Source organism: Neopsephotus bourkii, unplaced genomic scaffold (genome assembly GCF_033783945.1).
Source record: "Neopsephotus bourkii isolate Nb327-2 ecotype Australia unplaced genomic scaffold, CSIRO-AGI_Nbou_v1 NB_1760, whole genome shotgun sequence".
NCBI lineage: Eukaryota > Metazoa > Chordata > Aves > Psittaciformes > Psittacidae > Neopsephotus > Neopsephotus bourkii.
The window spans coordinates 3,664,842-3,687,292 of NW_026902234.1; the positions used below are offsets into that span (position 1 = coordinate 3,664,842).

A 22,451-nucleotide genomic window follows, 5' to 3' on the forward strand; every position below is an offset into this window, starting at 1 on the left:
GAGGGCAGATTATTTCGTTCTCCAGGAACGATAACAACAGCAACGCACTGGAACTCATTCTGTTGGAGAGCTAGTTGGTGCTAGATTGTGCCTAGCACTGTTGTTAAATGTGCTCCTATGACAGAAGTTATTGGGTCATATCAATTTCTGCTTTTCTCTCAGTGTTGGTGGAGTTACAATAGGGAAAATTAATTTTGGCTGTGTTTTCTCCAAACAGAAGGTGGGGAGCTCTGCTTGATAGCTTCTTTCTGTGTTTTATTGTCACACTGTAGTCTGTATGAGGTTAACCTTAAGCCACTGCATATAAGTTTCACCTTATCCAACTCTGTCTTCCCCCAGGAAAAATCCCTTTTCTTCACTAGCATTATACAACTGGGTAAGAGAAGCACGTTATTGATTCCATGGTGAAAATAAAGCTGCTTTAAAAGATGCTTGTTAATGGTAGTTTGATACTGAAGTTACTTCAGCACTGCCTTTCAGAGCTGCAGGGAAGATCATGGACTGTAGCAGCATCATTGTTGTGTTTTCCAAAATCTCAGCAAATGACTGGAACCTGTCAAGCTCACTGTAAAGGGGATGTGTCATTTCTGTTTAACATAAAACCAGCAGAAATTGTATACGCAGATACGTTTCTCAGGTAGAACAGATGACATAAATAAATTTGATATATTGTATTTTGGAAATATATCCAATATACTCTTTATAATTTGTTTTTGAAATGTAGCTGTGCACCATGAATCTTTAATATAGTCTATTATATTTTTTAATGCTGTACTCATTTATCTTACTGCGTTTCACCATAGATGAATTGGTGTTTAATTTTACATCCCTCCTCACTCTTCCGTGAAACATTATCTTCTTTATGCACTGTATTGCTGGCCAGGAATATGATAACTTTGTCAACAGAGAGAAAAAATAAAATTTTAATTGCATGCAGTTAATTCCCCTGTCTCAGGATTATTCATCCAACTAAATAAGCACAACATAATCTCCTGTTTCATATGACTTCATGAGAGTCAGATAACTCCGGCCATCTCAAATCTCTGAGGTTAGCAGTGATAAACCAAACAGAATTCACCAGTTACTGCGCTATATCATTTTATGTTAACAATTGATGAGATGCAGTCTCCCTCTGTCATCTCTGCTGAAACCTCTCCCCAGCAAGATGTACTTAGGAGAAGGTGGTTGCCTGTTTTCTCTCTGACTTTGGGCTTTTCCTCCTTCTTTAGCAATTATGTTTTTCCAGGTAAAAACCCTTAAGTACTCTGCTTGTTTTTAAGAGTGGTATCTTACAGCAGATTCTACTGTGAAGAAAAGTCTGTCTTCTCCACTTACATGCAGACAAGAGTGATGAAGGGGCTCCAACCTCTGTTTCCAGTAGTAGGGCTGAGATAAGCAGGTACTGCATTTGACAGAGTATGAAGGATACCCTGCTCCTCTGCTGAGTATCCTTAGTTTTCTCTTTGGAGAGTCACTCCAAGAGATCTAGCTCTCCTCTCTGTTCTTTGTCATTATTTCCCTTGAGTCATGCTTATTCTCTCTCAAATTTCTCCCCTTCTTTTTTGGCTTTAGAGTAATTCTTTATTTTGGAGCCTTCAGAACAAGCAAAAAGTGCAGCAGTTGCCATTTAAGACTGACAAATGTGTTCTCAAAAAGTGTTACTGTAAAACAGAAAAGAAAGCTCACCTGTAAGGTGAGCATTTCATGTACAATGTTGCTGACATTGAGGGACATCCAGATGGATAACTATCATAGGGAAAAACTGCTCTAGCTTAAACCAAATCAAGTTTGAAGAGATTTCTTGATTTATTAATAGCACATGATTAATCAGAAATTGGTGAATAATGATATATTGATAACGATAATGATAGTGATAGTGATAATGATAATGGTAATAGTATGTTCAAGATCAATATCAACAGATAAACCACAAGACTAGACACTCAAAAACTCTTACTGAACTCCTATAAGTTTTTGAACACCTTTATATAACTAATTCCCCAAAGTTCAAATCCTGTACATGCAGTGGCAGATGCGTTTGCTCTGGCTGTGCGTGACCTCCCACTTTTGCACTGCACCCACTGGGTCACCCTTGCTGGGCCCATGCCGTGTCCCCCAGGCCACATGGATGCTGCACCCTCGGTGCTGGGCAGGGGCTGTGGTGTGGTGGAGCCAACCAAGCACTGCAAACCCATCACCATCTGTTCCCATCACCAGGGGACTACCCTCTCTTAGCACGTCTTTTGTGCTTCTTTTCAAGCTCACTCCTTCTTTGTTTCAGAAGACTAATTCCCTGGTTACTGTTAAACCCCACTGATGGTCATCTTCCTTCTCAGCAACACCAGTTTGGGCATGTCCACTCAGTTTCTGGTGCTCCATTATGCATGCTGTTCACACTGAAATTCCTGTCTTACCAAGCCATTTTGCCAAAGGTGGTCCACAAGAGCAATCACACACATAGTGTTTTGCTGGCAGGAAATACAAGAAGAGAAAGTAAATGTAGATGGGGGACTAGGAGCTTCCAAATGACTGTATTCCTTCTGCCACACTATCATTCTCCCTCATTTGTGTTGTCTGGCCACTGTGTCATATTAAGGGAACTTTTTTCCTAGACATTTATGTCTAACACTGGGTCTGGATCTTTGACTGGAAATGTTGGTGGTCCCTGTTGGGCTCAGCAATATGCAGTCCCCAGAGCAGAGACTATATGAGCAGAAGGGCTTATTCCATGGAGTCCTTCCCTGAGCAGGGAGACCTCTCTCAGTTCAGGGTTTGGCCTCCATGGAACAGCTAAACTTGAAAAGATAATGTGTAAATAGAGTGCTAATAGAGCCAAATTCTGTAAGAATTCTGTCCTTAATTCTATGCCTGTAACAAAAGCCACTCTGCTTCTGCAAACAGACCTTTGGGAAAGGACAACAATTAAAATAACAAAACAAAACTTGCATTCAAATTTATTGGAGGAGGAGATTAAAAGCTTTGAAAAAGACATTCTGCTGTGAAATGGAGAGTCCCCTCCAAAGGAAAGCCTGCTGGGGTTTTTTTGCCTCTGCATGCCTCTTTGTATATAACTTCTGGCCAGCTGCTTACAAGCAGACCAGGCAGATCTTTTCCAATTTGCGTTAGGGAAGGAACATATATGCGCTGTGCGAAGGGCTGTGGAACTCAGGTGTAGAGAGAAACAGCTACTGAGCGTGAGATGCAATTATCAGTAGAGGCTATGGGGGAGGCATCACTATAGGCAGGCAGTTCTGGATCCTAATCCAGATAGTATAAACAGATTTAGTATGAACAGCTCCTCGTTTATTGTTGTTTGCCAGTCTGGTCTGATTACTACTCAGGGGTGGCCATTTCCCTGAAACTTAGAGTTCCAATATTTTCAAGCCAATATAATGCTTTAAAAGCTGAAAAGCTTTTGCTTTTTGCTACAGTAAAGCTTTTGTGGAGTGATATAATCTAATGAGGTGAGAAAATACTCAGGCCGATAAATGCCCAGGCATAACCACTTTGGCCAAAGGGCAGAATAAAAGTTAGCTCAAGTCTCACAGCTGTCAGAAGTCAGCAGACATCCAAGAGTTCATAAAAATGAAGTTTAACATGTCAGGGAAGCAGTCCGTTCATTTTCAGTGCCAGTAAAATTCTGTGTAAATACATTTGACCTGAAACAGAGAAAATTAATTGCTTTTGTACAAGTGAGTCAAATTACTTAACAGGAAAAATACAGATATCTTCAGCAATAATTATAAGTGGCAATGTTTGAGTACTCGCTCATTTTGAATGGCAGTTAGCTCAGGCCTCTGACAGGAGTAAGTGCTGCCAAATATGGCTAAGGGAAGTGAAAGTTTGGGTTAAATTCCTTGCTTCTCTCTCCATGATAGATGCATAACTTGGAGTGTCCAGAGACCTCAGCTCCCAGTTATTTACACACTCAGCTTCCTGGATCGGTTGGGTTTTGTGTATGGTTTTAAAGTCAGGCAGATAATGAGTAATATCACCAACACAGGGTTGGTGGCTCATATGATACTGAAATAAGATGAACATAGTCTTCTCTCTGGCTGGTGGGTTTAGAGTGAGTGATGTTTGAAGAAACTTAGATGGGTAGTAAAAATGGTCTGGGATTGGTTCTCCCTGTAGCTAGCTCTTGGTGAGACATTAATTTTAATGTAATCTTTTCACATATACTAATAGAGAGTTAGGATTTGATATTTGCCAGAAATCTGGGACATGGTGTACATGTTAGCCTATATCCTTTAGTAATCAGTGAAAGGTATCGATTACCATAGACTGTGGTAATCCCTCTATAAACACACAATTCTGATTTACATATAACCATACTCAGATAAAATTAAAGCTACAAATTAAATCATTCCAATTTAGGAGGCATGGATGAATGAGTGTTGGCATTATAATTCAGCTGTTAAAAATCAGATGTGTTCAGCTGGTAGTGTTAAGTATGTGTCAGCCATTCCAGTATTTGACCAGGAGAAAAACTGGTAATTTCTGGTAGAGCACAAACTAAGAAGCCAGGAACAAATCATTCTGGAGAAATCCTTGATGAAACCTCAACCTCAGACACGGATGGGGTTATCCTACCAGTTGCCTAAGCAGAAAAGCATACTGCTTTCCTGTCTGGCTGGGGAAGCACAAAATAGAATTAAGCTGAGCAAAAGTTCCAGAATTAAGATCTCTTTAAATGCCTCAAGTGTGCTAATGATTTTTCAGCCCAATATAGCCCATTGCCACAACACTGTTTCCATACAACACAACCTGGTAAGTGCAAATTGCTTCATTTCAGAGGAATTTCTACTTCTCTGGCTGAACATAGCAGACATAAAATCATGTTTAGCCAAGAAATCAGCCAAGAAACTATTCAAAAAAGTACAGATGTTCAGATCCCTGGTCTAGTTCCCTAACTTCCCCATTAGCACCCAATCCTCTATTTTGATGCTTTGCTTAGCTTCTTGTCTTTGAACTCCCACCTTATGGGGGTACTGATCCCTTTGAAATATTTATTTGCTGGCCTACTCATCTTTAAGACTAGGGCTTTATAGCCATAAAGTGTAGCAATCTAACTACAAACAAAAGCATGAAAGCAACTATCTGTCCTTATTTGACATTCTGACAACCAAATCAACACTATACTCCATGCCAATTTTACAAAAGTGTGATGTGTGCTGGTAAAGCAAAGTTTGGGCTCACAGCCCTGAGTGCGGAGTGGAGCCTTGCCCATGTAAAAACAAAAATGAGACAATCTCTCTCTGTTTGGACCACTTGTCTGCACTAGAAAGGTAAAATAATGTTACTAAAACTACATTAAACAGCCTTGCATTCAGCATAAATAGGAACTGCCATATTTAATAGAAGACGAGTACTGGGAGATGTCTGCAGGCTTTATGGCAGGTTTGCTTAATAAATACCCTCCAATTTCTACAGCTTTTCTCATCTTTCCTGTTTGTGAGTTACGTATAGAAAGCCCTCAGAGCAGGATAAGGCTTTATACCAAGCACTGCTGAGCACATGCAAGCAGAAGCAGCTGGTTGGGAGGCACTTGGACATTGCATGATGATGACTCTGTCCTCTCTGTCTGTGGCAAGATCTGGTTTCTTTGCAGAGATTATTTACAAAAAGGGAGCCAGCCCTTCACCTTTATGCCTATTGAAGACAAATTTTCTTCTTATTCTTCATTTATTGATCACAGCATGTTTTGTTCTAAAATTATGTGTGCCATAATATTGCTGTTGCTAAATATATGCCAAGCCTCTTGACTCACCATAAAAAAATACTCTTGTTTCTCATTGACCCCTAGCTGAAGCCTCATTTTTAACTCTATGAATCACTGTGGACACTTAACCTATTTCTTTTTCTGCATGTAGGAAGCTCAGGATCTTGAAGCAGGAATTTACTTTGTTCAATAAAAGTATGGCTCATTAATGTGGTTGGGTGCTGATATATCCATTGAGCTGCACCTTACCCAACACCTATGAAATGAAATGTACACCAGCAAAGTTCTGATTGAAGGAAGGCAAATGTGTTCCTAATATGACACACTCATCTATCAGAAATTTTAAGCACTTTTTCCTATTGCTCCCTCATGCTGCACAGTCACTGATAAAATACTATTTTCAGTTTGGTAATAAGCTGTACTGATCTTTTTAGTGGAACTTGTATGAATTAGTTTTCATCTTGTCTTTAAGTGTAAGCCTTACTTGAATCAAGCAACTCCACAGGCTTCGTGGAACCAACATGTAGGCAAAATGGGCTGAGGGAAAGCACAGAGTACATTTAAGGTGCTCACTGGAAAAGGTGAGGTAAAGATAAAAGGTAAAGCAGAAGGTCCTTTGTTGTGCATGAAAAGGAGGAAGGAAAGGTTCAGGTAGCATCCAGTATTTTATGTCAGGGAGAGGTATATTTTACCTACCCAACATGACCACACACTATTTTCCCCATGTTATTGCAAAAAATTTTCACTTCTAAACTCATATATTTAAATACTTAGAAAACAGCTACGATTTAACAGGCTATGTGGGACAGAAGTGGGAATTTAGGCAGGTAATGAGTAGCCTGAGAAAGAAAGCAGAAGACTATGCCTTTCCTACCAGGCAGGGAAGGCCAGTTGCAGTGAATATTACTAGCAAATTGGTAACCGTTTAGTAGTATTTTACTAAAAATTGTAGCAAATACTTAGGATTTGAAAGTATTAGTACCTAACATGCTAGTATTAAAAAAGATAGCAACAAACAGTGAATCTGGAGTGGCTCTCTAAGATTCCATGTTTCTGCAGCATGGGAGTTATTTGGGTGTAAAATCTACAATGAACATGGAAACAGAAACACTGCTGGGGAGTAATAATTTTCAGTTTTGTTAAAGTGAAGTGTCAAAAGACAGAAGGAAGATAAGTAATATGAAAGTGTCAATCCTTTAGAGTATCTTTACTTTCTAGCATTTTACTGCCTGCCTCTGATGGGCACAGCGCACAGTACTGGGGCTCTGCTTCCACATTTCTGCAACCATGTTGGCTTCAATGAAACTACATCAAACAGGAACCTGCTTCTTGCTGCCATCAAAAATAAAATTACATCCTCCTTTTCTCAGAACATTTAACAAATGCACAAAGTCCTTTTACTCTGGGATTGCATGGGCTTGGACAGAAAGCAGAGTCGCTGTGCAAAAGATGTAGAGGCTTCCTGCAACCCTGTATCTCTGCATTACTGAAAGGTTGGGAGGACTTGCTACGAGAGACCATAATCACAAAATTCACTGTATTTTGTTTTAGCTTACACATAAGGTAAAAAACATACAGCCAGAGGGAATTATCTCTTTGAACACTATCCTGCCTTGAAATTCCCATTTTCAGTCAAGACAAATGAGAAGCTGAGAGCTGACTGCCTGCTCTAGCTATGCCTGATCTCTTGACAGCTCCCCACTCAGATTGTTGCACCAAGGGGCTGTGATGAGGCAAAGATGCCTGCCGCTCCCAGGGGAAGGAACAAAGTGTGAACTAATGGTGCTGGGGTCACTCAGCTGCTCCTGTGCCTTTTTATGGACTTGGGACATACAGCTGTGAAACTAAAGAGGTCACATGAAGCCCGGTTCCCCTGTCCTTCTCTGCGAAAAAGCAGGTGCATCTCCTCTCCGACTGCTCTGAGATGCTGAGATAATTCCCACCAGGAACAGTCCTGCCATAATCCTTTTAATGCACAGCACAGCCAATGGAGGACATTACGAGATTAAGGTGGGCTGCTGCGCCAATAATACCTTCTGCAGCATTTTATGTCTTACATCATACATAGAGTCATTGCCTCCCAAACAGCTCTACTGTGTATGCTAGACATTGGACAACTGGATATGTATTTGCTTTAGTAGGCCCAAAGGCTATAAAAAAGAGGTCGGCAGGACTCTGCCTTTCTCAGTCTCAGTTTTGATTAGAAAGCATTGCTCTCAGAGAAAACTAGGAAATATTTTCCAAAGTAAAACCAGATGATTAAATTGGGAGAATAGAGAATCACCTTTCTGTTCTGAGCAGCTCTATGTCATAGAGTCACAGAATTGCTTGGGTTGGAAGGGACCTTAATGATCATCTAGTTGCAACCCCCTGCCATGGGCAGGGGCACAATCCACTAAACTGGGTTGCTCCAATCCCCATGCAACCTGGCCTTGAACACTGCCAGGGATGGGGCAGCCACAGCTTCTCTGGGCAACCTGTGCCAGTGTCTCACCACCTTCATAATGAAAAATTTCTTCCTACATCTAATCAAAATCTACCCTTTTTCAGTTTAAAGCCATTAAATTTGTTTACTGCCATACCCACTTTGAAATGAAACAAGAGGTGCTTGGCTTTTCTTATTTCACATGAAGGTAAATGTAAGAGGATGCCGTGGGACTTGTTCGATATGAAAGTTCACATCCCATCAGATTAGAAGGCAAACTTTATTTCCCAAGCTGCCACAAGAAGAAACATTTTCCACTCAGTAAGCCCTACCACAAAACTGAATGTTCCATTTGAAGTGAAAATCCCAGCAGCTCCGTCGCTTCTCCTTGCGCAGCCCCTTCTTACCCTCCCTCCTTTCTGTCACCTCTTCTAGGAAACCAGCTTTTACGGGGGAGTTACAAAGGGACGGAATGACTGATGCCGGGCTCCGACAACCTTTCCCGCTCGCACCGGTCCGGGGGCGCGGCGGCGGGAGTGGTGCACGGGGCCGCCCCGGTGCCCATTGGCTCTGCTGCGGCCCGGGCTCGACGCGGCCCCATAAAGGCAGCGGGTCGGTCCGTCCATCCGCTCGGCTGCCGCTGCCCAGCCATGCCCTCTCCGCAACACGCCCTGCCCTGGCTGCTCGCCGCCTGCTGCCTCTGCGCCCTCCCGCGGGGCTCAGGTACGTCCCGCCCCGGCACCGAGAGAACACATAAGAGACCCCACCCGAACCTCCCCTCGAGGGGCGCCGTCGGGGCTGGGCTCTGCGGCTTCCCCGCTCAGCCGTATCCCCCTGTGCTGTGTCCCCGCAGGGTTCCCCCAGCCTTTTTCGCTCTCCTGGGACGGCGCGGACCTGTCCAAAAGCCAGGTAGGTCTGTCTTTGCCTTCCCCGCCCGAAAGCGATGCGCGATGGAGAGGCAGGACAGAGACGGTCCAGCCCGGGCTGGCTGCGGGAGGTGGGAAATGGGACTCGCGCACGGCAGGGAAATGAGGTAGGGAATTGGCAGCGGGCTGGAAATGCGTCCTGAAATCCCTTGGAGGGGGGTGGGGGGTGATGAAGAGAGAAGGGAGGCTGAAACCTTTTGCTACTCGCAGAAGAAGGTGAGACAGGTGCAGGCACAGTGGGATGTGTAGAATAGGATACCTGTGTCAGGAAAAACTGGGCAGGCTAATAACCACCCAGTCCTGGCTGCCTGCGCTAAAAAGCATGTCCCAAGGTATGACAGACCTAGTGTTAATGTCTTTACTTTTTTTAAAGCAGCTGGCATTGTGTTTCAGTCAGTGGATGGAACTGTCTAATCAACCCCAGGTAAATTGACTTTAGTAATGTGTTTGATCTGCTGGGACTCTCCCTTCCAGACATACTAATTGTGCTGTGTAGCCCTTAGCATTGATGTCTGCAGGTGGAAGACAGAGAGCTGGAGGCTCTGGAAAGCAGAGTGACTTTGCTGGTGTGTGTGCTCTCCTCCCTGCAGAGCTAGCTCAGACCTAGGCAAAGAAAAAAGTGCTTTTCTTCCCATCACAGTGGTAGCTAGCACTGGGGCAAGAAGTAGTGCTACTCAGTGCTGCAGGAGTTATGGGCAGCATCCTGCCTGGTCCCAGCTTGGTGATGGTGGGTGGATGGGTTTTTTCCAGGGTGCTCAGAGGGCAGGGGAGGGAGAGGAAGTTTTCACAGTTCATTTCTGCTGTGGTGTCTCTGGCCCAGAGCTTGCAAATGGTTTAAAAACACCCTCAGTAGCTTTGAAAGATCATCCCTGTTACATTTGATACCCAACACAAGGGTCATTTTCAAAGGGGAGAGAAAAGTCTGCAAGATCAGGAATGACCTGGAAACTTTGAACATTCTATGCTGAATTTTTCCTTCTGAATTCTTTGTCTTGTAAACCAAAGCTTGTGGAAAATAGTTCCCAGAATCAGTTATTCAGGTATCTTACATTTTCTTTCTTTGGAGCTGTAGTTGTTTCCTATCAAATAGGATTGCATGCATCAGCAATCCCCGTCCCATGGCAGTGAGTATGGGACAGTACTTTTCAGTATATGATTAAAGATTATAGTACTGATTGTCTGAAATGGTTGTGAAAGAAAATGTGTGTAAATATGCCAAACCCCCAAGCTTTTTTTACAACATAGAAAGATGTATTTTAAGTGTAAGGGGCTGATTTAGATCTTTATAGAACAAGACTGTTCACAACATCAGTAGGTTGTGTGTATTGTCCTCATACAAAATACTAGATTTGCAGCTCATAATAGAATCATAAGTCTTTCCCTGCTCAGAGTGGTTTTACTGGAACCCTGTTTCACAGTATTGATCTAAATCATGCTGGGATCAGGATCAAGCCTTTTCTTTATCAAACTACACCACATCGTCTCCATAAGTGTATTGTATACTGTTTGGTTTTGCAGATCTCCAGCACTGTTTTGGATCTCTGTTATTCCATATTCAATAGCATGCAAACAAATGAGGTAAGGTATATTTGTTTCTTTTATTTCAAAGCACCTCCTTCTTAACCTTAAAAAGCAACCCCTCCAAACTCAACTTTTGGACATTTCTCTCCAAACAATAATGTATAATCTGATAGTGTCATGGTTTAGGAGCTGTAAGATAGTATAGAAAAGATCATTTCTTCTTGTTAGTAACTTGCATGTAATTCTCAGCTCCATTAATCTGTACATGAAATTGCTGTTTTTCAGAGCTCAAGAACCAAAACATCCACTTACTTCTGGGGTCAGTATTTTAACCTGTCACTTTTGACTAATACAGGGTTAAATATGTTAAAAATATGCATAACATTGGATCAACAGCATATTTAATATCATGCTAAACATAGAATCATAGAATGGTTTGGGTTGGAAGGGACCTTAAAGATCACCTAATTCCAACCCCACTGCCATGGGTAGGGACACTTTCCATTAGACCAGGAGGAATATGAGACGTAGTATGCCCCCACTAGAACATGGAGGCATATGACTTGCTTTACTGACCTTAATGCTGTGTTTGAATTTGGGTGTTTTTTTGTGCTTCTGACTTGCATCCAAAAGATTAAGTTGATTAAGGGTGTAGTTCTTTCTTATTGGTGCAGACATATTAGGACCTAGCTCAATGTCAGCTCTGCTTTATATAACTTTTTTATCACCACCAGTTTATTAAAAGCCTTTCCCATAAAATTCACTCAGCTCCTGGGTATGTTAAAAAGGCCAATTTACTTGCGGAGTTTGAGTCCTTTGTTGTTTCAAATCACAAGCAGAGCCTTCAAGACAACAATAAAGTATTTTGACATGTACTTCAATATCTCTTCTTGCCAGCATGCTTTCCTAAAGCAGCCATAAAACTCCACAATACTGAAGCTGATTGTATAAAAAATTCCAGCATTTAAGTCTTGAAAGTCTACTAAATGTTTTTGAGTTCAGTATTGCTTCCTATGCTGCTGCAGCTTGGCTAATGAGGGGACATTCAGAATCATACAGTAACTTTAAATGGAGCCCTATTCCTGGTTACTATTCACACTCTGTGCCCTCAAGACTGGGAGCTGAAACGGGTACAGTATTCTGTTGAGAGATATGACTAATATCAGCTCCATATCTGCAATACGATTTCTAGGTGTGGTCTGATTAAGTGGCAGATCAAATGTATGTGTGCAATGTGGAAAAAGGACTATGCCAAATAGCAAGTTTTACCCAACTGGTTAAATCTCTTATTACATGAAGTTGTACTTTCTCTCTCAGTCCACAAGGAATCTTGAGAAGACACTGCAGACATGCGTCTATATGTAGTGCACCTACTGAAACAGTTATGAAATCCTACTGATTTTAGCTGGACTTAAACTTTCTACATGAGCCTATATTTATGTGGATCTTTTAAAACAAATTGGGTTCATTAAGTTATAGATTATGTAGAGAGAATAGATGGTGTTTCAAGAGGAGAAATGAGTTCTCGGAACTAGAAAGGCAAAGTCAATGGCAATTTGGGTGTTAATGGGACTTGAATTCCATCTGGAGAATTTAAAATCTTTTGGGAGAACTAACAGACTATTTAACTTCAACGTCTAATCTTTGGGTAAATCTTGCAGATGGCACTTTCAAAAGAATAAAAAAGAGCTGTCTAAATGTGGCTGCATAGCAATCATTTCTGTAAGAGTTTCAAATTTCCATCCTGAAGTCAAGCCAACACACTGGTTAGAAGCTTAGTTTTTGCCATGTAAACTCTAACCTGTTACAAATTAGCTGGGATATTTGAAACTGCAGGCTAAGTCATGAGTCAGTCTGTATCTTTGTGTGGTATATAATAATCTTGTAACAAAACTAGCATTCACACTATCTCTTTGCTTTAGTCTCCTCCTTTGCATGGTTTAAAGCACCTTGATTGAGCACTTTTTTCTTTCATTGTATTTTATAGCCCTGTAAGTTGATGTCAGTTGCTCTATAAATTACTGTCTTGAGGCCTGAATCACAGAAATCCTTGTCTTATACTCTGAATCACGATTCTTTAATTGTTGCTTGTGTATTTTGGCTTTTATAATTCCTCCTCTCCAGTTTCATCTGTATGCTTTTCCTGTGCTCTCATCCCCTGTTTTCATGTCCTTGGTCATTATATGTACCTGCTCCAGGTAACTAAATCTGTTCACTGTTCAGTCTAATTCACTGATGTAACTGTGGCTGCAGCACACAGAGCTATCCTAGCTGGGAACAGGTAGCCCAGCAGCTGTGCCATTGGCAGGAAGGTTCCCAGACGTGGCTGATTTGCTAGACTGCTAGTTCAGGGTTTGGTTAGACACAGAGTGCCCGTCATGAGGCAAGATTCTATTCCTTGGTGTAAGACTGAGTAATAAAAATGAGCAGTTTCCTGAAGAATAAAGGGTGCAGGGGAAGGCTTAAAACCAGCAATCATGCCTGTGTTAAAAACAAGGGCAGCCTGAAAAGTGAAGAGCAGCCGCATTTTAACAAGGTAAGAGCTATGTGTGGAATTCAACCCAAAGGAGTGGAATTGCTGCATTCACTCCAGGTTGAGCTCTGCTTCACCTGCCAGAGCACAGCTGTTCTTGGTTGTACAGCAAGGAAAGCATGTTGACTGATTGTAATGAACGGGGTAACATTGGATATCTGTTTGTTACTGTTCTTACATCTGTCTATGGTAAGTGTAAGACTACCTCTTTTTCACATGGAGTGCAGCAACCTCATCAGTGATGGAGAATTTACTGTAACCAACCAAAGAAATTATAGCATTTTGATTAACTTTCACTGTCCACTTGCAGGAATCACAGATTGCTGCTGCAAAGTTTACAAAGAAGGTAGGTGAATGTGAAGACAAGTGAGTTACAGTGGACAGGAAAGTATGGCCTGTTTTTTTTGCTGCTTTTTATAAAGTCAGCTGGATTTGTTTGTTTTCCAATGGTTGGGAAGTGAGCTGTGCTGACCTTGTTATTGCAAAGCAATCCAATATGAGTAAAGCTTTCTTTTATACATTTTCTAAAGCCGTTGAATCTTTAATTCTGGTAATATAGTATATGTGCACTAGGCACAATGGTTAGTTCTTGACAATGCCCTTTGGGTATTAATTTTTAATCATCATTCCAGATGAATGGACATCAGGAATTAACAACATCTTGTTGTTTACGTGCTGCCGAAACAGCCCCTGAATTATTGATATTCTAATGGAATGACACTGAAACTTGTCAACAGGCCTATGAACTGTGTTTAAAGTATCGTGTTATTGTGTTTTATTTTGCAGGATAGTCATGCGACTCTGGGACGGCCTTTTTTCCTTTTCAGGGTATCTGAATCTCTTACTTAAAGAATCTGAATCACAGACAACGTGATGTATTACATGAACAGCTGTTTCCCTTCACAAATTCTCTCTGCACTTCTGAGTAGAGGCCAAATATCCTTTGTTTGAAAGCTTAGGTTGCTGTATGCTTATAAATCTCTGGTCCCATTAAAAGATGACAAGATAATGAGATCTGGGACAGTAATGGATTAAACACTTTTTTATTTGAAGAGGTGACTCTGCAAATGTTTTATCTTGAGCCAAATTATCCAAAGTAGCATGTGGCCTGTATCTCCAAGGTGCACTGATCCTAAATTTGTTAGATAAAAGGTGTGTGGGCTGAATGTCCACTTGGTCAGAAAGGTCTTGCCAGAAAGTGATGGCACACTGTAGCAGGGCAAAAAGCCAAAGCAATATTAGGGACATCATCATAATATCTTTTGTGTGTCTTGCTGAACTATAGTATGGTCTAATTTTTTTTGTTTGACATACACTGATTAACACCAGATCAGTTTTCAGTAACTAAAAAGTTATAAAGTAGGTCATAGCAGGTAACAAGAGTCCCAGTTCAGCTGCAATTTGCATTTTGGCTCACTTCAAATGTGTCTGGCCAGGTGCTTTCAGTGGTGGTATTTATATCCTCTTGCTTAGGCACCTGCATATAGTATCCCAGTGAATTGGGACCAAGATCCTTAATGAGAGTAATTAAAGCCAGAATGTTTAGCTGTTTGGCCAGAGGCTGAAGGAGTATTTCTCAAATTCAAAGGCAAAACCCACCCTGCACAGATCCCCTGGTATTTGACCTCTTGTCCCTTTAAAGGAAATCTTCTTATGTACTCTGTCTGCATGCCAGGAGATGTATTTTGGTGTGCTTATAAACCTGGTATCTCACACTTCTGCACAACCATATGATTTTTATATTTTTCAGCCTCGGAATGGAAGAACTGTTGAAAGCAGTGGTAAGTAGGCATCCAAAAGGGACAAGAACTTGTTCTGGGTTGTTATTACTAATGATCTTCATGACAGAAGGAGTTACTGCAACTTATTACAAACCTAGACCAACACATGAGTGTTTCATATTGTCACCAGGAGGTTTTTGGGCAGAAATGCATGTTTTTTCATGCTCAAAGACTTCCAGTATACGCTCTTGACAAGTACTGTTTTACTCTCTCTTTAAGGTTCAGTAAGGAGGAGCTTTCCTCCTCTGCAAAATTATGGAAATGGTACAACAATTATAAAGTTTAAAACCAGAGGGTATAAATTGTACTTGGAACACAAAAGCTAGACTCCTCTCTGTTCCAAGAGACTATCAGTCACCTAATCTTACACAAGAGCCCACTAATACAGATCTCTGCATGCAGGTGAGAGTTATCCTCACATCAGAATTAGGACCTGCCTTGGGGTAAGCTAACTAGAAAGAGTAGGGGTGGGGATATAAGGAAGGAAGATGGCGAGATCTAATAATACCACCTAGCACTTGCATATCCATCTTTGAACGTGTCTATTAAAGGTCTTAACAGGAAATGGACAAGACGGTCAATGTTCATGTGTCCCCTCCTTCAGTCTCTCATCTTCCAACTTTTTGTCCTGCAGTAAAGATCACAGTTTTCAGTTTGCAATGTAAGAATTACTTCCAGCTGTTGATTGAAAGGGGTGAGGTTTTCTGGGGAACAGAACAGAAGAATAGAAAAAGAAAAAAAATAACAACAAAACTCTGCAAAGGAAACCCAAGGAAAGAGAAATTTTGCTGTATATTCAGGATTAAACCATTTCAGAAAGAAACGAACCAAAGACTTGGTAGAGTGTTGTAGAGCAGCATTGCTACTTGCTTGCTCTGGTCCTGGGCACTGCCCTGGGTGTCCGTTGCTTCTCATGGATGAAAGGAAGATAAGGAGCTAGATGCATCTCTGCTTTCAGACAGTGCAGCTATTCTTGTGTGGTTAAGTCCACATGTGTGCAGGAAATATTTCTTAGCTATGAAACCTTTAGGGGCAGGTAGTGCTGCCCAGATCTCTGTAGAGTAACTGGCAGCACGGGTTTTATTTCAAAACAGTTCAAAACCAATTAGATTAAGCTTGCATGAAAGTACTTCATGCAGAGTACTCTGATGTTGGCAGAATTGCTGGACTATCAACTGCGTATCATTGAAGTGCTGGTGTAGAAGCTACTACTTTGTAAGCACGCCCTGGCTTTGCATGCAGCAGTAAATTCTATCCACAGCTCAGCCCCCTGAACCAACCTGGCTGCAAGGTGCACACCATGCCTCCACACTCTAAAAGAAGTACAGTGAAGTTAGGACATGGTGGAGAGAGAACAGTATGAAGAGGGAGGTTTCATGTTTGAGTACAAGTAACAGGTTAGGCACATATCTGAACTTTCAGACTTTCATCCATCAAACTTCTGCTAGAACTTAAAGCTGTTTCATGTCTAACTTTGAGAAGGACTAAGCATACAGAACTGAATACTAAGTCATATTCAGACCAACATCTCAACATAAAATATAATGTGTTAATTTGTTTCAGAATACCATGGAATATGAAGTTCATTGGTCGACTTACCAGTGCGAAGACTTGGTTTACATAAAGAAACTTCCCATTGCACTAGTTGTCTATTATGTGACTCAGTTGTCTGGATTTTGCTGTTCCATGTAATAAATTTGCAATCATTGATTATTGTTGTACTTTTTTTTATTGAAGTGGGTACTAGACCTCATTGGGCTATAGTGTAGCATTGCATGGTACCAGCTGTATTAAAAGGAAATCAATCATCAGAATATCGACCATTTTCAAATCCAACACTGCATTTTGTAGCATCTTCTTTAATGTGGTCATGAATTACCAGCTTGCCCTTTTGACTAAATAATATGTTTCCCTGGCATTTCACAATATGCATCCCAAACAGCATGATGAAATGTTAGAATCATCATTGATATTTTGATGACTTAATTCATCAGTTCAGTTTTTCATAACTAAGGGCTTGAGTGTGATAACTGCTGAATCCAAAGTACTTTGAAAGAAGAGGATCAAGTACTGCTGTTACACACAGGCACTATATGGTCAGATGTGTGTTTTTCAGCCTTGCCTTACTGGCTATCATAAAGCACAAATGAGTCACTTATGAGAGATATTCTGAACATCTGCCCTTTTTACTGAAATTATGTATTTAAACTTGTGGTCCAGCCAATTGTGTTTGCACTGTGTGCAGTGGGGTGATCTGTTCTGGTAGGTGAAGACATAGATGGGCAGAAAACTTAAAGCAGCTACTTCCTTAGTAAGAAAAAAGCATAGTAAAAGCCAGGGTCTGGAGATGCACACCAGGCTGGAATTCCTCAACACGGAGTCCTACATTGTTGTCTTCTACAAGCCTTTTGTTATTTTCTCTTTCCCTCCTTGATTCCTCAGTCCTAGTACATGGCATGATCCCATCTCAGTTACACTGGTACAGCTGCATGCAAACTGTGTGAAGGCATAAGAATACCTCTGTCTTTAAAAATAAATCCTGAGAAACCTGCCACTTCTGGCCTGTTTCATGTCAAAGGCTAAGCTGAACAGTATCAAGTTTTACTCAGCTCTGCATAAATATTTGTATTGATTTTGGCCAGGATGCAGTTAATTTTCTTCAAGTAGCTTGTATGGTGCTGTGTTTTGGGACTGTGACCAAAAAACACTGTTGATGATAGAGGGATGTTTTGGCTATTACTGAGTAGTGATTACACAGAGTCAAGTCCTTTTCTGTTTCCTACACCACCCCACAAGTGAGCAGACTGGTGGGGTACGAGGAGCTGGGAGGGGACACAGCTGGGACAGCTTACCCCAACTGACCCAAGGGATATTCCATACCATAGGATGTCATGCTCAGCATATACAGCTGGTGAAAGCAGGAGAGAGGGGGACATTTGACGCTAATGCTTTTGTCTTCCCAAGTCACTACTAAACATGACAGAGCCCTGCTTTGCTGGAGATGAACATTTGCATGCTGATGGAACGCAATGGCTTCCTTGTGCTTTGCTTTACCTATTAAACTGTATCTCAACCCATGAGTTTTCTCATGTTTACCCTTCCTTCTCTCCCCCCATCTTGCTTGGGAGGGGGAACGAGTGAGCGGCTGTGTGGGGCTTGAGCTGTTGCTGGTCAGGGTTAACCCACAGCAATACTGTGCCATGGGTAAATCAGGATGTGCTGTCACGATCAGCAGTGGTTTCCTCCACCCATGACAGGTTTCATGAATAACATCTATTTGGTCCTTGAAACTGGTTAAATAAGAAGAAGGTGGTTAAATAATAATAAGGTGGTAATTTGCAGGTAAGTACCTAGCTTAGGTTCCTCAGCTGTATTTCTGTAGTAACTGTGGCTCCTCTGTAAAATGTACAGGAGAGCTCTTGTTCACTGCTCAGTGGGAACCCTTGCTTCCTGGAGGAAGACAAATGTCACCTGTGGAATAGGAGTGGTTAAGAGTATTGAAATGTAGATGATATCCCTGGCCCAAAACTCACCCGGAACTGCAAAATCCACAGCAGAAATTGAGGAGCAGAGTCAAGGGGGAGACAACAACAATTCAAAGCACAGAAAAAATATCTGCAAGAAAAGGAAGTTAAAGCCCAGTTCCCACTGTCAGCAAGAGAAGAGGCAAATAAAGAGTGACATGACAAGGTATGCAACTAATGAGTGTGCTTAGGAGAGTAAATCCAACGCTTATCCATCCTCTTGTAATAAAGAGGAGCAAGGAGGGAGAGTCAATTACACTGAGAGGCAATACATTTAAGCTGCAAAGGAGAACATTTTTTCTAACACTTAATTGACTCCTGAGACCAGTTGCCACAGCTTAGAGCGTGTGGTTAGAGACGGCTCTGCTGGCTCTTGGGAAGACAGGCTTATCCAGGAGCACACACCTTTGTGCTAGATAGCTTTCCTCGAAAATCACTTTAGGCTCACCCAGGACCTCCTGTGTTAAAAGCCTGGCCTGCTCAAGCCAGGCTTAGCAAGGCTTTTCTCTGCAGAACACACAGCAAGGGACCTGGAAATGCATTTGCTGGTGGGGGAGCGAGTGCTGCCTGGCCTTACAACCTGCTGATCACCAAAGAGCCAGAGCAGGAAGCACAAGAGGAAAACCCTCTGACATAGTTTAACTCCATTCAGCAACTAAGCCCCACACAGCTGCTCACTCACTGCCCCCAGGTAAACCTGTGGGTTGAGACAGTTTAATAGGTATAACAAAAGCCATGAGCACGAGCCAAGCAGAACAAGGAATCCATTCACTACTTCCCATGGGCAGGCAGGCAGGTGTTCAGCCATCTCCAGGACAGCAGTGCTACATCATGTGTAAGGGTTATTTGGGGAGAAAAACGCCATCACCCTGAATATCCCCCCTTCCTTCTTCCCCCAGCTATATATGCTGAGCATGATGCTGTATGGTGTGGGGTATCTCTTGGGTCAGCTGGGGTCAGCTGTCCCAGCTGTGCCCCCTCCCAGATCCTCGTGCACCCCCAGCCTACTCACTGGTGGGGTGGTGCGAGGAGAAGAAAAGGCCTTGACCCTGTGCAAGCCACTGCTCAACAATAACTGAAACATCCCTGTGTCATCAACACCATTTCCAGCAGAAATACAAACTATGGAGATCCAAACTAATCCACAAATCCAAATAAATCAACTATGGAGAAAATCAGCTTTATCCCAGCCAAGACCAGCACACCTTCTCTAGTGCCTCGAACAGCCTCGCTCCCTTCTCAGCTGCCATAGGGAAGAACATACTTATTAAATATCCAGACAACAGCAAGCTGGGAGGGACAGCAAGTGCTGGAGGACACAGTCAGCATTCAGGATGGTCTTGGCAAAGATACACCTGGAAAAAATACGTATGGCTCATGGAGGATGTCAGGCAGGTATTACACACACTGAAGAATAATGAGTTGATGTGGAATGAATGAGAAGCTGTAGAGACTATGACATGGGAGGTGTTTCACTGCTGATGGTACAGAAGATTTCATGTAGAGATCAGCACTGGAGAAGAAAGGGGGGCCAACAGGAAAGAGCCCAGCAGAGAGCAAAGGCAGAGGTTTCCTTCAGGAAAGCTGGTGCGCTGAATGGAGTAGGGCTGATTTGCAAGAAGGAAAGTTTGAAAAGGGGAATGATAAAATGTTTCATTTTAAGCTCACCTCTCCTGGCAGCATCCACCGTGGCCATGGGTGGATACTACCAGGAGAGGTGAGCTTAAAACGAGGAAAGATTCTCATTAAATCTGACTATCCGAAACACTGACTGATAGGCAGAGTTACCTTTTCTTGGTCATAAAAATTCACCAGGGGGACTGACACCTCACTTGGAATCCAAGGTACAAAAGTCCCAGCTCTGAAATAACTGCCGGCAGCATTTTCTCTCTTCAGTGTTACATCATGATGCAATGTTTATTCCTAATGACGTTTCATTTAATGAAATAGTAGCACCATTGTTTTGTTGAATATCTAGCATACTTCAGCTTGAAGTTGCTCTGGCTGCTTCTGGAGAAGTGAAGATACAATCTTAGAGAGTCCAGCACTTACATACTTTGCATACTTTTATCCCATGGTAACACTTGTCACACTAACAGCTGTGACAAGTGGACCCTGACTCCCAGAGCTGCAGGGCAGACCTGGGAAGGACACTGTCCTTACTTCTGGAATGTTTGTGTAACATGAGAGAAAACATCTCAGGATGGAAAAGGAAGCATGTGGATTATGGAAAAATAATGGAAAAGCCCATTTGTGACCTGCAGACTCACACTGCACATAAACGGGAGTCCTGTGAAAATTCAATGGGAGAGTTCACACGACTGGCAATAAGGGCTGATTGACAGCCAGTGAAACAACTGTTATGTATGCATGACATGGAATACCATTTAGGAACTAAAACCATGTTAGCTGACTGCTTGTTTTCATGATTCTCAGCAAGTAATGACAAAGAAGTAGCTGTAGAAACCACAGCTCTACCTGCTGGAGATTTAAAACCACTTGCTTAACATAGGCAGTTGGGCAGAAGATACATAACTGCTCGACAGGCTGGCCAAAAGCTGCCAGCATCCTGTTCCAGCTTTTTCCTAGTGCACGTGGGACTGCCAAATGAAGTCCAGCCTCAAGACAGATGTGCTTGTTATTCTAAACACAGCAACAAAATGTTTATTTCTTTGCTGGGATCTTAGAGTTGAGCAGTGATCAGAGGGTCTCTACAGGCAGCCAAGCCGGATTCTCACGTGGAGATCACTATGAAGACTTGTTTCACTTATCTGTTCCGAACACATTGCAGTTGCCACCCCTGTGCCTTATTAAGCAGGGTGAAAACATATGTTTGACTGGGCCGGACTTCATAAACTGCCTTAATCTATACATCTATCACTCTGATGGATTTCTTCACTGAACAACTAGAAGTAGCTGCCAAGTCTCCTTCTCCAGTCATCTCTGGATCTACTTTTGTGCAGAAACAAAAATGTGACTGATCTTATAGCTGGTTATGATTCACCATCTGTATTTTTGACATTTCTCTGGGGCAAAGAACCTTGTACAGCAAACACCATCTATCTATTAGCCTTAAATCTGCTGCAAGATCAGTAGAGAAAGTCTGGAGGAGAGCATATGGCAGACTTGAAAGGAAAATGTTTTTAATACCTTTACACAAAGCTTCTGCACCCAGGGGTTTCTGCAGAGCAGTTCAGCTAGTACCTAATGAATTACTGCAAAGCGGAGATGTGTGCACAAAAATACATGCTTCTGGAATACAGATATCTAAACATCAACCAGCAAAAGACTGAAATATGGCCCAGAACTTCCAGTGGAGAAGGCAAAAATGCAGCACACACATAAATGGGCCTCAAAGCAAAAAGGACTGGCAATCATGTGGGACCCTTAGCAAAAAGTGTGACGCAGTAGCAAAATCCAGGAGCCTCGATGAGCATAGGACCAAGCTCATGTCTCCTCTCACGACCCTGGAGTGAAAGGACATGCTGCAGCCCCCACCCTGCTGGGCAGCCTGGCCTCTCTGGGGACTACAGCAGAGACTCTGCTACATAGATAAACACCAAAAATAGCCTTTGATAATAACTTGGTAGTCTTATACCACGTATTTTCTTTCATTTCCACAGCTGTGTATAGTCTGTATAGTTCTACAGACTGTGTATAATCTAAAATAACCCAAAGTCACTGTTTTGTGACGCTCAGTAGAGCACACGCTTGACTTCCAAGAGGACGACATTTAGCATTGCAATATTTGGACTGGTCAGCAGAGGGCAACGCCAATATCAAATTGACCGCGTAGGAGCCGCAGGTGTGCTGTGCTTGTCCCGCTCCTAGCACAGGTAACAAATGAGTTCAGCAGACCTTATGCATCCCTTGCACTCACCTGGACAAGGCTCTTCCAGGCCATAAGTTGGGATGTTTCCTCACCTTACAAAGCAAGCAAAGGTGGCAAGCTTATAAAACACAAATCTCAGTACAGAGTGAAATGCAAGCCCTCTGTACGACTGAGACATTCATCATCA

The 22,451-nt window shown here is 42.3% G+C and overlaps 1 protein-coding gene across 6 annotated transcripts; it reads left to right on the top strand.

Moving 5' to 3' along the window:
• The first annotated feature begins 8,651 nt into the window (after nucleotides 1–8,651).
• On the top strand, nucleotides 8,652–16,616 carry NMS (neuromedin S). Of its 6 annotated transcripts, none has more exons than XR_009729123.1 (9): nucleotides 8,652–8,870; nucleotides 9,001–9,056; nucleotides 9,450–9,497; nucleotides 10,592–10,651; nucleotides 10,880–10,913; nucleotides 13,438–13,473; nucleotides 13,914–13,955; nucleotides 14,878–14,908; nucleotides 16,472–16,616. XR_009729123.1 is itself a non-coding variant. In XM_061377643.1 (8 exons), the coding sequence occupies exons 1-8, from the start codon at nucleotides 8,798–8,800 to the stop codon at nucleotides 16,486–16,488; spliced, it is 363 nt and encodes a 120-aa protein (XP_061233627.1). In that variant the 5' UTR covers nucleotides 8,652–8,797; the 3' UTR covers nucleotides 16,489–16,616. The 6 variants fall into 6 exon arrangements, 3 of the variants coding, with proteins under 3 accessions (XP_061233627.1, XP_061233628.1, XP_061233626.1); XR_009729122.1 differs by having other exon boundaries at nucleotides 8,653–8,870; nucleotides 9,447–9,497; XR_009729124.1 differs by lacking the exon at nucleotides 9,450–9,497.
• The last annotated feature ends 5,835 nt before the right edge of the window (nucleotides 16,617–22,451 follow it).

Coding starts and splice junctions, on each gene's coding strand:
- NMS (XM_061377642.1), top strand. CDS start 8,798: ATGCCCTCTCCGCAACACGCCCTGCCCTGGCTGCTCGCCGCCTGCTGC. Junction 10,652..13,437: donor ATAGCATGCAAACAAATGAG/GTAAGGTATATT, acceptor GTCCACTTGCAG/GAATCACAGATTGCTGCTGC. Junction 13,956..14,877: donor GGCCTTTTTTCCTTTTCAGG/GTATCTGAATCT, acceptor TATATTTTTCAG/CCTCGGAATGGAAGAACTGT.